The 13,934-nt window shown below is 44.9% G+C and overlaps 1 protein-coding gene across 3 annotated transcripts in view; it reads right to left on the bottom strand.

Moving 5' to 3' along the window:
• The window catches only part of LOC119976624 (mitofusin-1-like), a 102,746-nt gene that overhangs the window by 68,369 nt on the left and 20,443 nt on the right, over nucleotides 1–13,934 (bottom strand). For all 3 annotated transcript variants that reach the window (XM_038817255.1, XM_038817254.1, XM_038817256.1), the window contains exons 5-9: nucleotides 10,975–11,099; nucleotides 10,624–10,732; nucleotides 8,824–8,931; nucleotides 8,433–8,586; nucleotides 7,518–7,585 (exon numbers count right to left, since the gene is read on the bottom strand). In XM_038817255.1, the coding sequence (XP_038673183.1) occupies nucleotides 7,518–7,585; nucleotides 8,433–8,586; nucleotides 8,824–8,931; nucleotides 10,624–10,732; nucleotides 10,975–11,099 (564 nt within the window). The remainder of the gene's footprint in view (nucleotides 1–7,517; nucleotides 7,586–8,432; nucleotides 8,587–8,823; nucleotides 8,932–10,623; nucleotides 10,733–10,974; nucleotides 11,100–13,934) is intronic.

Raw genomic sequence — 13,934 nt, 5'->3', positions numbered from 1 at the left:
ACCCCATTTGGCCGGTATCGGTATTGTTACAACCGGATGCTGTTTGGCATCATCTCTGCATCGGAAGTGTTCCACAGAATAATGGAGCAGATGATGGAAGGTATTGAAGGGGCTCGCGTATATGTAGACAACATCATCGTTTGGTCTACCACCCCGCAGGAGCACATTGATCGCCTCCAACGCGTCTTCCGTCGAATCCATGAGCATGGCCTCCGCCTCAACAGGGCCAAATGCTCCTTTGGTCAGACAGAAATTAAATTCCTCGGAGACCACATTTCACAGTTTGGAGTGCAGCCGGTTGCTGACATTAAGGCCATGATGACACCGGAGGACAAGAAGGTGGTCCTCTGCTTCCTGGGCATGGTCAATTTCCTGGGGAAGTTCATCCCTAACCTCGCCTCCCACACCACGGCTCTCAGGAACCTGGTTAAGAAGACGACCGAGTTCCAATGGCTCCCCGCCCACGAACAAGAATGGCGAGAACTCAGGGCGAAGCTGACCAAGGCCCCGGTGTTGGCATTTTTCGATCCGGCCAAAGAAACAAAGATCTCCACGGATGCCAGTCAGTCCGGCATTGGAGCAGTACTCCTTCAACGTGGCGACGCCTCCTCATGGGCTCCTGTCGCGTACGCGTCACATGCAATGACGCCCACCGAACAGCGCTATGCGTAAATTGAAAAAGAGTGTCTGGGCCTTCTTACCGGAGTCGTCAAATTCCATGACTATATCTATGGACTCCCAAAGTTCACAGTCGAGACAGACCACAGGCCACTGGTCAATATCATTCAAAAAGACCTTAACGACAATATCATTCAAAAAGACCTTAACGACCTGCAGCGCATTCTCCTTAAAATCAGGCGGCACGACTTCGAACTCGTCTACACCCCGGGTAAGGAACTCATCGTCGCCGATGCACTCTCCCGATCTGTCACCACACCCTGCGACCCAGCGGGCTTCATGTGCCAAATTGATGCTCAGGTGGCATTCGCCGCATCCAATCTGCCCACCACGGACGAACGACTCATCCAGATTCGTCGTGAGACGGCCAATGATCCCCTGCTCCAACGTGTCATGTGCCACCTGACAGACGGGTGGCTCAAGGGCCAATGCCCTGAATTCTACAACATTAAAGATGACCTGGCGGTGGTAGATGGAATTCTACTAAAGTTGGACAGGATCGTCATTCTGTACAGCATGCGGAACCTTGTCCTTGAGCAGCTCCATGAGGGCCACCTGGGAGTGGAGAAATGCCGCCGACGGGCCTGTGAGGCAGTGTACTGGCCTGGAATCAACGATGACATTGCCAATGCCGTTCTCAACTGCCCAACATGCCAGCATTTCCAGCCTGCTCAGCCAATGGAGACCTTGAAACCCCATGAGTTGGTTACGTCCCCCTGGACCAAAGTGTGCATCGACCTGTTCCATGCACTTAGCCAGGTCTACGTCCTCATAGTGGACTATTTCTCAAACTACCCAGAGGTAGTTAAGCTACAAGACCTCAACTCAACGGTCATCCGTGCGTGCAAGGAAACCTTCGCTCGCCATGGCATCCTGCTCACGGTCATGTCCGACAATGGCCCATGTTTTGCCAGTCAGGAATGGTCCAATTTTGCCAAACGATACAACTTCACACATGTCACGTCCAGTCCCCATTACCCCAATCCAATGGCAAAGCTGAAAAGGGACTATGTACAGAAACATAGGACTATGAAAAGGCACATTATCAAACGACTCCTGTGCAAGGTGGCCGATTCAGGATCCGAATTTTACCTCGCCCTGCTTGCTTACAGATCAGCTCCATTGTCCACTAGCCATCATCGGCTCAATTGTTGATGAATCGCACGCTGCGGCCGACGGTGCCGGCCATTCATGTCCCGGACTTGGACAACCTTCCGGTCCTTCGTCGAATGCAGTTATCTCGGGCCCAACACAAATCGCCGTACGACGCCCGTGCCACGGATCTCCCTGCTCTGGCTCCTGATGACGAGGTCAGTGTCCAACTTCCTGATGGTGGTTGGTCCGCCACTGCTGTGGTACTCAGACAAGTGGCCCCCAGGTCATTTGGTTCGTCTACAAGACGGCTCTCTTCTTCGCCAAAATAGGCGGGCAGTACGACTCCTTCCTCGCTCGCCACCAGATCATCATGTCCTGCCTCGCCATCACGACGACCCCGTCACGGACTTTGCAGATTTCCCTTTCGCTCTGCCACCGTCTGAGTCTGACACAGTCCCGCCCATTCCAGAACAGGCGGCCCCTGACCCACCCTTGAGGCGGTCAACCAGAATTTGTCGCCCACCTCAGAGACTGAATTTATGAACTGCCTAAATTCATGGACTCTTTGAAATCATAAACTGATTGTTTTGATACCCTATTTGATTAACTCACTGGTTTGTACATACTGTTGTTCTAGTTATATTTTGTGTTACATACTGTCCATCTGCACTAGACACCTTCCAATGTAAATATCTTAAGAGTTTCTGTACATAGTCCTGTACATATGCTCACATATGCCACACATAGTTAGGAACATTCACATACTAAATCATTTATTGCCACGAACACACATTTTTTTTTTAAAAAAGGGGGGGATGTCATAATATACACAGTATATGATGGTGCAGAGACACACACTGACTGACACACTGCAAGACCAATCAACACACACAACACAGCTGCCAATCACCAGTTAGGGCACGGTCACTATAAAGCCAGAGGGCACTAGTTTTCCCACTCATTCGTGATGCAGCCTCTGAGACAGACAGAGCCCGCAGTCAGTAGCACAAACACCCACCATGTGCTAGCAGTATAGGCTGCTCAGGTTAGGCATAGGTCTTCAGTCAATCTAACATAGTGTCGCCCCACAGTGCAAGTATGTTTAACAGCTCTAAGTAAAATAGAGTTGTACTATTACAAGTGTTGGTAGCCTGTCTATGTTACTGCTAAGGTAAACGCAGTCTCCACAGATCCAGAGTGCCCAACGCATCAGGTTTCGAACATGCTACCTAAGGAGCCTTGGTGATTCTCTATAGTGCTTCTTTCAGATGATACACACTGCTTCACTGTTCGTCTACCAAGGAGGGAGTGAATGTTTGCAAAAGGGGTGCCAATAAAGCAAGACGCTTTGCCCTGGATGGCGTTTAATATCTTAAGTGGTGTTGGAGCTGCACTAATCCAGGCAAGTGGAGAATATTCCATCACACTTCTGACTTGTAGACAGGCTTTGGGGAGTCAGGAGGTGAATTACTTTCTGCAGAATTCCCATCCACTCATGTGCTCTTGGAGTCACTGTATTTATATGGCTGATCCAGTTCAGTTTCTGGTCAATGGTAACCCCCAGGTTATTGATAGTGGCCTATTCAGCAAAGGCAACACCATTTAATGTCATTGTGGTGATTAGGTTCTTTGTGGCTATAGATGGCCGTTGTCTGGCACTTGTTAAATGTTACTTGCACTTGTCAGCCCAAGCGTGCATATTTTCCGGGTGATTCTTCAGTATCTGAGGAGTCGTGAATGGTACTGAACATTGTGTTATCATCAGCGAACATCCATACTTCTGACCTTATGATAGAAGGGTTTAACAATTGAGGGTGGTTGGGCCCAAGACTCTACCCTGAGGAACTCTTGCAGTGATGTCCTGGGACTGAGATAACCGACCTCCAACAACCACAACCATCTTCCTTTGAACTAGGTATGACTTCAACCAAATGGGACTTGAGAGATGTCAAATGGCACGTGTGGGAGAAGGAGAAAAGTGGAACTTATGAAAAGAGGTAGAAAGTACAAATGAGAACAGAATGAGAATGGAATTAGTGGGAGGAGAGGTAGATTGTGATGTGCTGGAATGTGATCTGCTAGCTGAGAGGTAGATTGTGGAACTAGAGAGAGATGGAGGTTAAATCGGACATTTGAGGATAGGGAGAATGGAACTGGTGGGAAGAGAAGAATATTTTCTCCAAGAACCGGCTGTGCATAGCACAGCAACCTGGAATGTATCATGCACCAAAATAAATAGGCCACTCACAATTTTGTGCAAATTTATTAACTTTTAAAATGTAAATTGGCGATGGACAGGAAAATAGTGCTCAGAAGTTAGTAGCCCACCCAGCACAAAGAAAATTGAGGTTCTAGGAAAAACAAAGATTTCCTCTGCCATTTTGTGACCAGTCCCTTCAAGTTTGATCGTGAGCTTCACACTTGAAGTTGTAATTGTATCCTACAGCAACTTCAGGACTCCAATTTGTGCACTTAATGATCCCTAGCAAAATGAAATAAATGGAGTAAAGGGCATGGGGAGGGTAGTGGGAAAACAGGTCCCTCTGGTGACTAAGCCATATTTGACATACAACGTGTGAGGACTGTTGTTGTGTGAGGTCATTAAGGAACATTATTTCCCATCACTTTCCTCTTACCCCATTGCTTCTTCTAATCTTACCTCTGCTGTGTATTCATGATACCTTCCCACCTTTCCCCCTCAGGCACTGAATGATTTGTCCTTAGCACACACCTTACAGTCATCCCTTTACCTCCCTACCTCAACGAATTTTAAGCTTGGCATGACACTGAAGGTTCTTCCATTGCCTTTACAACCACTTCTTCCCCATGCACAGTGGACACTTTTATCCATCTTCAGAATTCTTTCTCCACCTGGATCCCTCATTCTGGCTCCTTTCATTCTCTAGATCGCTTCACTGAGAACTGCTGGCATGACATTGATCATCTCAATTTCTCTGCTCCATTTACTCACTCTAACCCATTTTTGTCTGAACTTATAGCACTCTGTTCTCTTAAGTCCAGTCATCAAACCTACTCACAAGAGTAATGGCATACTGACCTTTACCTATCAAAATGTCAACTCCCTAACACTTCCTCCCACCTCCCCATGGACCATGACCCCACTATTAAACATCAAGCCATCATTTCAAAGACTGTTGCTGACATATCATCTGGATATTTTCCCTCAATGACCTCCAGAGTCACAGTCCCTCAACCCTGAACAGCCCATGTCTTCGTCCCTCCTAACATCCACAAACAGGATTATCTTGTTAGACCCATTCTGTTAGCCTGTTCCTGCCACACTGAACTTCCTATCTCGACTCTTTTTTATAATCTTTCTTTATAATAATCTTTATTGTCACAAGTAAGCTTACATTAACATGCAATTAAGTTACTGTGAAAATCCCCTAGTCGCCACGTTCCGGCGCCTGTACGGGTACACAGAGTGAGAATTCAGAATGTCCAAATTACCTAACAGCACGTCTTTGGGGACTTGTGGGAGGAAACCAGAGCACCAGGAGGAAACCCTCGCAGACTTTCTCCCCTTGTCCAGTCTCCTCACGCATACACCCATAATTCTTCTAATGTTCTCCATCACTTTGCCAGTTTCCAGGCCCTTATCATTACCATTGCAACATAGATGCCCAATTTCTCTGCACCTCCACCCAAAACGATAATTTCACGTCTCTCCTCTTGTCCTTAAATAGAGGCTCAGCGTTTAGGACCAAGCCACTACCACGAACAGTAGAGTGATTAAAATTGCGGATGCTCAATGGACCAGAATTAGAAATCTCTAGAGTTGTGGAGCTAGAGGAGATCATAGAGTTAGGCAGCAGTGAAGCATTTGCAAACAATGGTGAGAGTTTTTTATTAAGGCATTGCTTAACTGGGAATCAATGTAGATCAGTAAACATAGGAGTGAAGGGCAAACCAAACCTGGTGTTCATTAGGACACAGGCAACAGAGTTTAGGATTACCTCAAGTTTACAGAGGGTAGAATATCCAAAGCCATCTAGGCTGATTTCAGCAAATGATCTGAGATGGGCTGAAGTCAGGTGATTTTATGGAGGTAGAAATAGGCAGTCTTAATGACAGTGGAAATGTGTATGGTCAGAAGTTCATCTTGGGATCAGGCTGTTGCAGGGAGCAGGATGAAGCCAGTGGCTATGGAATGGAGTTAGTTCTGGGGAAAGAACACAATGGGCGCGATTCTCCGCCCCCCCCACGCCGGGTGGGAGAATAGCGGGAGGGCCTCCTGACATTTTTCACGCCCTCCCGCTATTCTCCCCCCCCACGCCTGACCCATGCCACGAATCGCCACTCGCCGTTTTTTACGGCAAGCGGCGCTTCTCAGAGGCCGATGGGCCGAGCCTTCACGTCTGTTTCAACACGGCAGCAAACACACCTGCTCACTGCCGTCGTGAAACGGGCGGCAGATGCCAGTTTGGGGCATCTGGGGGCCCGATTGGCACGGCCGTGATTGGCACGGCCTTACCACGGCCGTGCCAAGGGGAGCATAGGCCCACGATCGGTGCCCACCGATCGCGGGCCGTGCGTCCATAACGGATGCACACTTTTCCCACCGCCGCCCCGCAAGATCAAGCCGCCACGTCTTCCTGGGCGGCTGAGGGAAAAGACGGCAACTGTGCATGTGCGGGTTGGCGTTGTCAAACCTGCGCATGCGCGGCCGACATCGTCGGCCGCGTCAGCCAGATCCCTTCGGAGGCCCCCCTCCCCCTGGTGAAGGAGCCCCCCCCCCCCCCCTCCCCCACACACAGGCCGCATCCCCGAGCGTTCCCGCAGAGTTCCTGCCGGCAGCGACCAGGTGTGAACGGCGCCAGCGGGACTCTGTCGTGTCGGAGTGGCCGCTCGGCCCATCCGGGCCGGAGAATCGGCGGCCTCGCCAATTCCAGCGGCCTGCGGACGGACCAAATACTCCGGCGCAAATGGCGCCGATTCTCCACACCTCGGAGAATCGCGCGCCAGCGTCGGAGCATCGTGGTGCGGTTGCTCCGATTTTCTGGTCCGGCGCAGGGCTTGGAGAATCGCCCCCAGTGAGTTTTGTAAAAGTCAAAAGATTTATTACCCTTACTGTGCAAACCTAAAACAGCAAGAATGCACACTGCTGGCGGCAAAGCTTTATGGATGTCCTACAGCCCTGTATTCAGAGGGCAGTTGCCGCAAGCACAGAAAGTTTTCAAAGCTGCCCCTGCCACAACTTCTGTCCTTCTTCTGGCATTACATAGTATGTAGAGAGGAATTAAACTGCTAACATTAGAAAAACAACTCTTGTTACTACTGTTCAAAATCAAACCATACCTAGAATGCCATAAAAATCAGCATTTGTCATTTTTACTAATATCTCAATAAAAAGTCTAAGATTTGATTAATTCACACTTAACTTGTAGCACAGGTTACAATATTAATTTTACTGGAAGTCTGAACTAAGCCAAGCATTTTAAGTAAGCAATGTTTTCTTTATGGAGCATAACTAAAGCTTGAAGGGCTGCAATGTTACTAAATCAGTAAATGTGTGTTTACAGCATAGGAAGTTTCAATATAGTCATGTAAAAAATCTTCTTCAATCACATCTTTAAAGACGAATTCTATACAAATCTACGTGGTTTTTTTTGGCTGGGCTGCAAATTTTTCTATTTCATTTTAGGAACAAATCAGAAAGTGCTGTAACATAAAAAGAATTAACTGTATGGCGCAATAATAAAATCTGCCCATCTGTCATGTACCTCAAATTGCCGCTCGAAATTCTGAAATTCAAAAAGCCTAGCCTGGAATCCATCTGCTAGTGCGCCACCTGTAAATTATAATGCAAAAACAACATGAAATAGCTTTTAAATAATCCATCATAAATACATATATTTTATATTTCGCATGAAAGGAAAGCATTAAAATAAACTGAAAGCATTAAAATAAACTAAAAACATATCATTATTCAAGTAGCCGCTTTGTTTCTCAGGTAGTGTCAAAATGAGAATAATCTACCAACATTGATTGCATTAACTTGTCAGGCAAGGACACTTCCGGAAAAGAAACTGAGATATGCTGTCAATGAATGCAATTTCAACATATGGCAAAAACTACAACAAACAACACCTTTCATTTATTTGGTGTCTTTAGCATTTAAAAAAAACATCTCAAGCCATTTGAGAATCACAAGGAAAAATGCATTTTGAGATCTACAACTATCTATACAAATAGATGTCAGTAGGTTTGTTAACCACATGACCCTTTTGAGTAGGCTACTCTATGACACATACTAAGGGATCCTCTGCAAAAACTGGCACTTCCCTGTTTGCATCTTTCCTAGCTACCAAAATTCAGAGTTAGCCACTCAAAAGGAAGAAAAGTTGCTACACAGCAATAAAAATATGATAGCAAGCCAACGGCAATAAAAATATGATAGCAAGCCAACAAATATAGAAGTATGATGAGACCAGAAATAGTCTGATAACCTCTACAATGCCACTGCCTCGGGTTCTCTGCCCCACTTTTAAAACCTATGTAATAAAAGTTAGAAAAAACATACCTCAGGATCTTGCCTTAAGCTAAAGAGAAGATAGAAAGGCAAAATAATATCCAAGTTATACATACATGCATGACATCTCTAATATTTATGCAATCAAGAACACTACAACACTTACCACCTTCTGGCATTCCTTGTGCTTTGTGAATTCTGGCATTAACAGCCTCCTTGGCAGAAACAAAAAATATCCGATTCTCAGCCTGTGCATAATCTACTACTCCAAGCTCATCCACAAGGAAACTAACGCAGCGGTCAGTATGTTGCTGCCGTACCTGAATTGTAATGGTGATATGGATTTATATTATAGGCAAAATCAACAGAAATATCATAGCAGTAAACGTACAAGATGAGAACGTCATATGCGTACATAATTTGACATCTAAGTAATTATATTTTATAAACTATTTAATAAATGAAGAATTGAATAAGCCAGTAATGTGTCACTTTTCGATCCAATAATTTTTCAGCTCTGAAAGAAGCTATAATGATAATGTACAACAGTAACTTACTTCATCCATGTATTCTGGTTCGGAAGCAGAGGCATCCCAACGATTATTCAAGATAAAAATATTAGGTTTGGAAAGTCGCTCATTAACCTTATGAAAAAACTGTTTCTCCTGAAAGTGAAATGATTTAATATTCAAAATATTCATATATATACATATGAATTTCCATTAAAATGTCAGAATCTATTTTTGAAAATAAGCTCAAATAACAGGTTCTATGTTAAGCTGTGCTCTGCTAATGGACAACTGACATTCTTTTATACCTGTGAAATTTGAATACAGATATCGGTGCTGACGCCGGGACTGAATTGAGAGTGTTCTAGGTGGACAAAAGCAGTGCCAGTCCCAGAGCGATTCAGGTCCTGTTAATGGGCTACCACCGGCACCACGTAGAACTCGCACAATTCCAATGCATGCCTACACTCATCCCAGCCAAGATGATGGCACTGGTTGCGCTGCAGCACGCCCATCTGGTCGATGGGTGGGCTGAGGCCAGAGGGTACCTAGAGGGTTGGCCCTCCCGCACCCTCAGCAGCCACGCCGTCTGTGCCCTGATTTGCAATACCACAAGTGAACCTCGCCGGCGGTAATTACACCTGGCGAAGTCAGAGCATCATGGAAGGCCCGGATAATGTCAGGTCGGGCCTGTTAATGATATGCCAATGGCCTTTACAATTTGAATGCCATACTGACGTGCGGCATAGAATGCATTCAAGCCAAGGCATCTGAGCATGGCATTCCATTTTGCGTCCAGTGGCAACCTCGATTTTAGGCTGACCCCAATCACGTTTTCCGATTCCAGCATCAGCCGGCGGAGAATCCCGTCCATTATTTTAAAGTAGTGTCCAGAAGGGGGTCAGTAGCATAGTGGTAATATAACTGGACCAGTACTCAAAAGACCTAGTTTAATGCTCCAGAGAGATGAGTTCAAAACCCACCATGGTAATTAGGGAATTTAAATTAAATTAATTAACTAAAATTGGGATAAAATGCTTGTCTCATGAACAGTGATCAAGAAATCACTGGGTTGTTGTGAAAACCCAAGTGGTCCCTCAGTGGAGGAACTCTGCTATCCTTCCCAGGTCTCGTCTAAATGTGACTCAGCGTCCCCAGCAATGTGGTTGACTCTTTAACTTCCCTCTGAAATGGCATAGAAAGCTACTTAGTTGTGTCAACAGCTACATAAAGGATTGTGGGTACACCATGTGGGCTCACCACGAACAAATAATTTAAAAATCAGCTGTGGGCAGTATAAGGTTGCTGAATTGATACCAAATCAGTTTGTTTATAGTATTCAATTATAGTATCCAGTTTATAACCTGGAGCTTCATTTATATGCCCACAACCGCTACCATCTAGAAGGACAAAGGCAGAAAATACCTAGAACACCACTACCTGGATGTTCCTCTCTAAATCACTCAATATTTTGACTTGGAAATACATGGCCATTCCTGTACTGTCACTGGGTCAAAATCCTGGCACTTCCTCACTAACAGCACATGGACAGCAGCAGTTCAAGAAGGCAGTTCACCACCACTTTTCTCAAGGGCAATAAATGCTGGCCTAGCCAGCAACACTCACTTCCACGAATGAATAAATAAATAACTACACACATATATATATATATATATAGCACACAGACACTGTATATTACAAATTTGCAACAATTGCTAAATTACTTGAATTCAGATATTTACATGAAAGTTCTCAGTAATTGGCAATTGGGAAGGAAACAGGGGTCAAATAATTAGAAAGGGACAACTTAATTTTTGGGAAACTGCCTTTAAGAAAATAAGCACTTACAGTTTGCATAAGTGTTGATTCTGAATTTGCTACCAACACAAAGACATCAGCATCCAGACAAAACTTGTCAATCCAGCTATCGAGCTCTGTGGTGACATCAGTACCAGGGCTATAGAAAGAAACATCAGTTAAACTTGGATAAGAAGTATCTAACATATGAACATTTTGAAATGTCCATTTTGTAATTTTTACAATAAATACAACTGACACAATTAAGATTATGCCCAACACTGCTTGAATTTTTCAAATAATGTGAAATGTTTTTGCTCCTACCCAAAAGAAATAGCAAAGTCAATATTGTTAACTAATTTATAAATACATAAATTTAAAATTATTCTGGTTACATCAGACCTGTCCATTAACACCACATCATCTCGAAGAAGAGCACATTTCGATTTTGGCCAAAAAACACGGACTAGACAACCCGCATCCAAGTATTCATTCTGATGCAGAGCATGTGCCAGTTGGTTCACTGTCTGAAAACACAGAAATATACATTATTACACATCAATAAATGTTGTAGTAATAGGAAGAAAAGAATCAAACAGAAATTACAGATTAACAAAACTTCAATATCCAGATTGCATCATTAACATTTCAATGACATATAAAGCACCTCTTCAAGAGAATACAAATACCTAGACATTCTCCTCTGTTATTAATACCCACTGCATTTTTAATGGGTTGTAAAAGACTAGGAAAATTTAGACAATATATACAAATGCACATACATATACAACTCTGGATTCTTTTTTAAAATATTTTTTTTCTCCTCCTTTTTCACATTTTCTCCCAAATTTACACCCAACAATAAACAATAATCAGTAATGAATGCGATGTCAATCCCCAAATCAATACCAACAATCCCATCCTCCCACCAAACCCTCAAAAATTAGCCCGCATATTGACATAAACAAATAACAAAAAGGATCAGAAATCACCCATAGTCACCATTAACACATACAGTCCCCCTCCCCCAACCCTCCCCTACTAATATTCGATGTAATCCAATTCTCGAAACTGCATAATGAATAATGCCCATATATTGTAGAACTCCTCCATCCTTCTCCTCAGTTCAAATTTGACCTTCTCAGGAGTCAGAAATTCCAGCAGGTCCCCCCGCCACACCAGGGCACAGGGTGGAGAGTTTGATCTCCATCCCAACAGGATCTGCCTTCGGGCAATCAACGAGGTGAAGACTCCAACATCTGCCTCCGCACTCGTTTCCAACCCCGGCTGGTCCAACACCCCAAAAAATGGCCTCGAGGACCCGGGTTCAGTTTCACGTGCACCACTAGAGATTACCCTAAAAACCTCCTTCCAGTAATCCTCCAGCTTTCGACAGGACCAAAACATATGAACGTGATTTGCAGCGGCCCCCACCCCCCCAACGTTCACACACATCTTCTACCCCCTCAAAGAGCCGGCTCATCCTTGCCCTTGTGAGGTGTGCTCTATATACCACCTTCAGCTTTATCAGCCCCAACCTCACGCACGAGGCGGAGGCGACAACTCCTAATTCTGTCTATAATTTAAGGCCTCCCAAAGTTGCACGCCAACTTCCCCTCAAGCTGTTCTCCTTTAGCCTATGCACCAAATGATTCTTGATCCTTGCCGATTTCAACCTCCATCTTCACTTTCCTTCAAGTTCATTGCCGACTTAAATTTCCTTCATATACAAACTCACCTACCTATGTTTGAGGCCACCTCATCCTTAAGTCTGCACCTATGATTGCAATCTCCCCAAGTCTTTCGCTAACTCATTTTTCATCTACTTCATCATCCATACCCTTCACCAATGACTGTTCTCAACATGGGAAGCCTCTGGCCAAATCCCATACAACCTCCTTTTTAAGATCCTAATACCCTAATACCGCTGGTATGCCACTGTCACATTAATTAATTGTCCCTTTACTTTTGTTTCAATGCCCTTGATGCCAGCAAAATAAAGAAACTGTCTTATTCCTGCCATTTCCAAAGGTATAATCTTCATTTTTTTCTTCATTTGAGTCAGAGAGGCACAAACTTTAAGGGAGATTACTATCTAAATGCTTTGAAATTGGGAGAGGGGAGCGTGCTGCGGGACCTGGGTGTCCTTGTGCACCAGTCGCTGAAGATAAGCATGCAAGTGTAGCAGGCGGTAAAGAAAATTAATGGTATGTTGGCCTTCATTACAAGAGGTTTCGAGTACAGGAACAGGGATGTACTGTTGCAATTATACAGGACCTCGGTGAGGCCACACCTAGAATATTGTGTGTAGTTTTGGTCTCCTTTTCTGAAGAAGAATGTTCTTGCACTTGAGGGAGTGCAGCGAAGGTTTATCAGACTGATTCCAGGGATGTCATATGAGGAGAGATTGACTAGGTTAGGATTGTTCTCGTTAGATTTCAGAAGAATGAGGGGAATCTCATAGAGACTTATAAAATTCTAACAAGACTAGACAGGGTAGATGCAGGGAAGATGTTCCCGATAAGGGGCTGGTTTAGCACAGGGCTAAAGAGCTGGCTTTTAAAGCAGACCAAGGCAGGCCAGCAGCACGGTTCCATTCCCGTACTGTAGCCATGCTGGCCACGCAAAATGGACACTGAGCCAAACTAAAATGGAAGGCTGCTGAGAAACAGACAGTTCAGCCAGAACAGCAGTCTGCAAAGAGCAGTTTGCATTCTGCAGCAGCAGAAACCAGTTTGGGCTCAGGTAAAGAGACCTTAGTTAGGTGCAAATGGCAAAACGCTTTGCATGCTAATGAGGCCATCAGACTTGAACACCCACACAATAGATACATTTGGTTCTGAATGGACACATTCCAATCAAGACCCAGACATCGAGGCACCAGAAACCTCCGAACAAAAGGACATAAGAAACGCCCCCTCCATCACGGAGACCCCCTCGCATTGGGGAATTAATCCAGTATCGATAAGAAATTGATCCAATAGGTAGAGCCCGCCCGAGAAGAGGGAAGGACAACGGAACCCCTATAAAAGATAGGGACCTCGTGTTGTCCGGTCTGTTAAACCTGTGCTCCGGCCTCGACTGACACCTGGTATCCTGACTCCAGCCGTTGAGCACCAGCCGCCGAAACCGTAAGTTCAACGCTCGCTACGCGATCCAAGCCCGCTAGACTCCCAAGTGCCAGAACGCTTGCTGAAGGCTGCAGACAAAACCAGGACGAAGGCCTCGTTCTCTGACCTTGCCTGTTCCTGTTAGATAAGTATTCTGTTTGCTTATGTTTAGTTGTAGCTTAGTCTCTTAGTGTGTGCATGAGTATTTATTATTAACTGTATAATAAATATTGATCGTTTGAACTTGACTAA

Source organism: Scyliorhinus canicula, chromosome 13, assembly GCF_902713615.1.
Source record: "Scyliorhinus canicula chromosome 13, sScyCan1.1, whole genome shotgun sequence".
Taxonomy (NCBI): Eukaryota; Metazoa; Chordata; class Chondrichthyes; order Carcharhiniformes; family Scyliorhinidae; genus Scyliorhinus; species Scyliorhinus canicula.
This window is presented reverse-complemented; position numbering and strand designations above follow the sequence as displayed.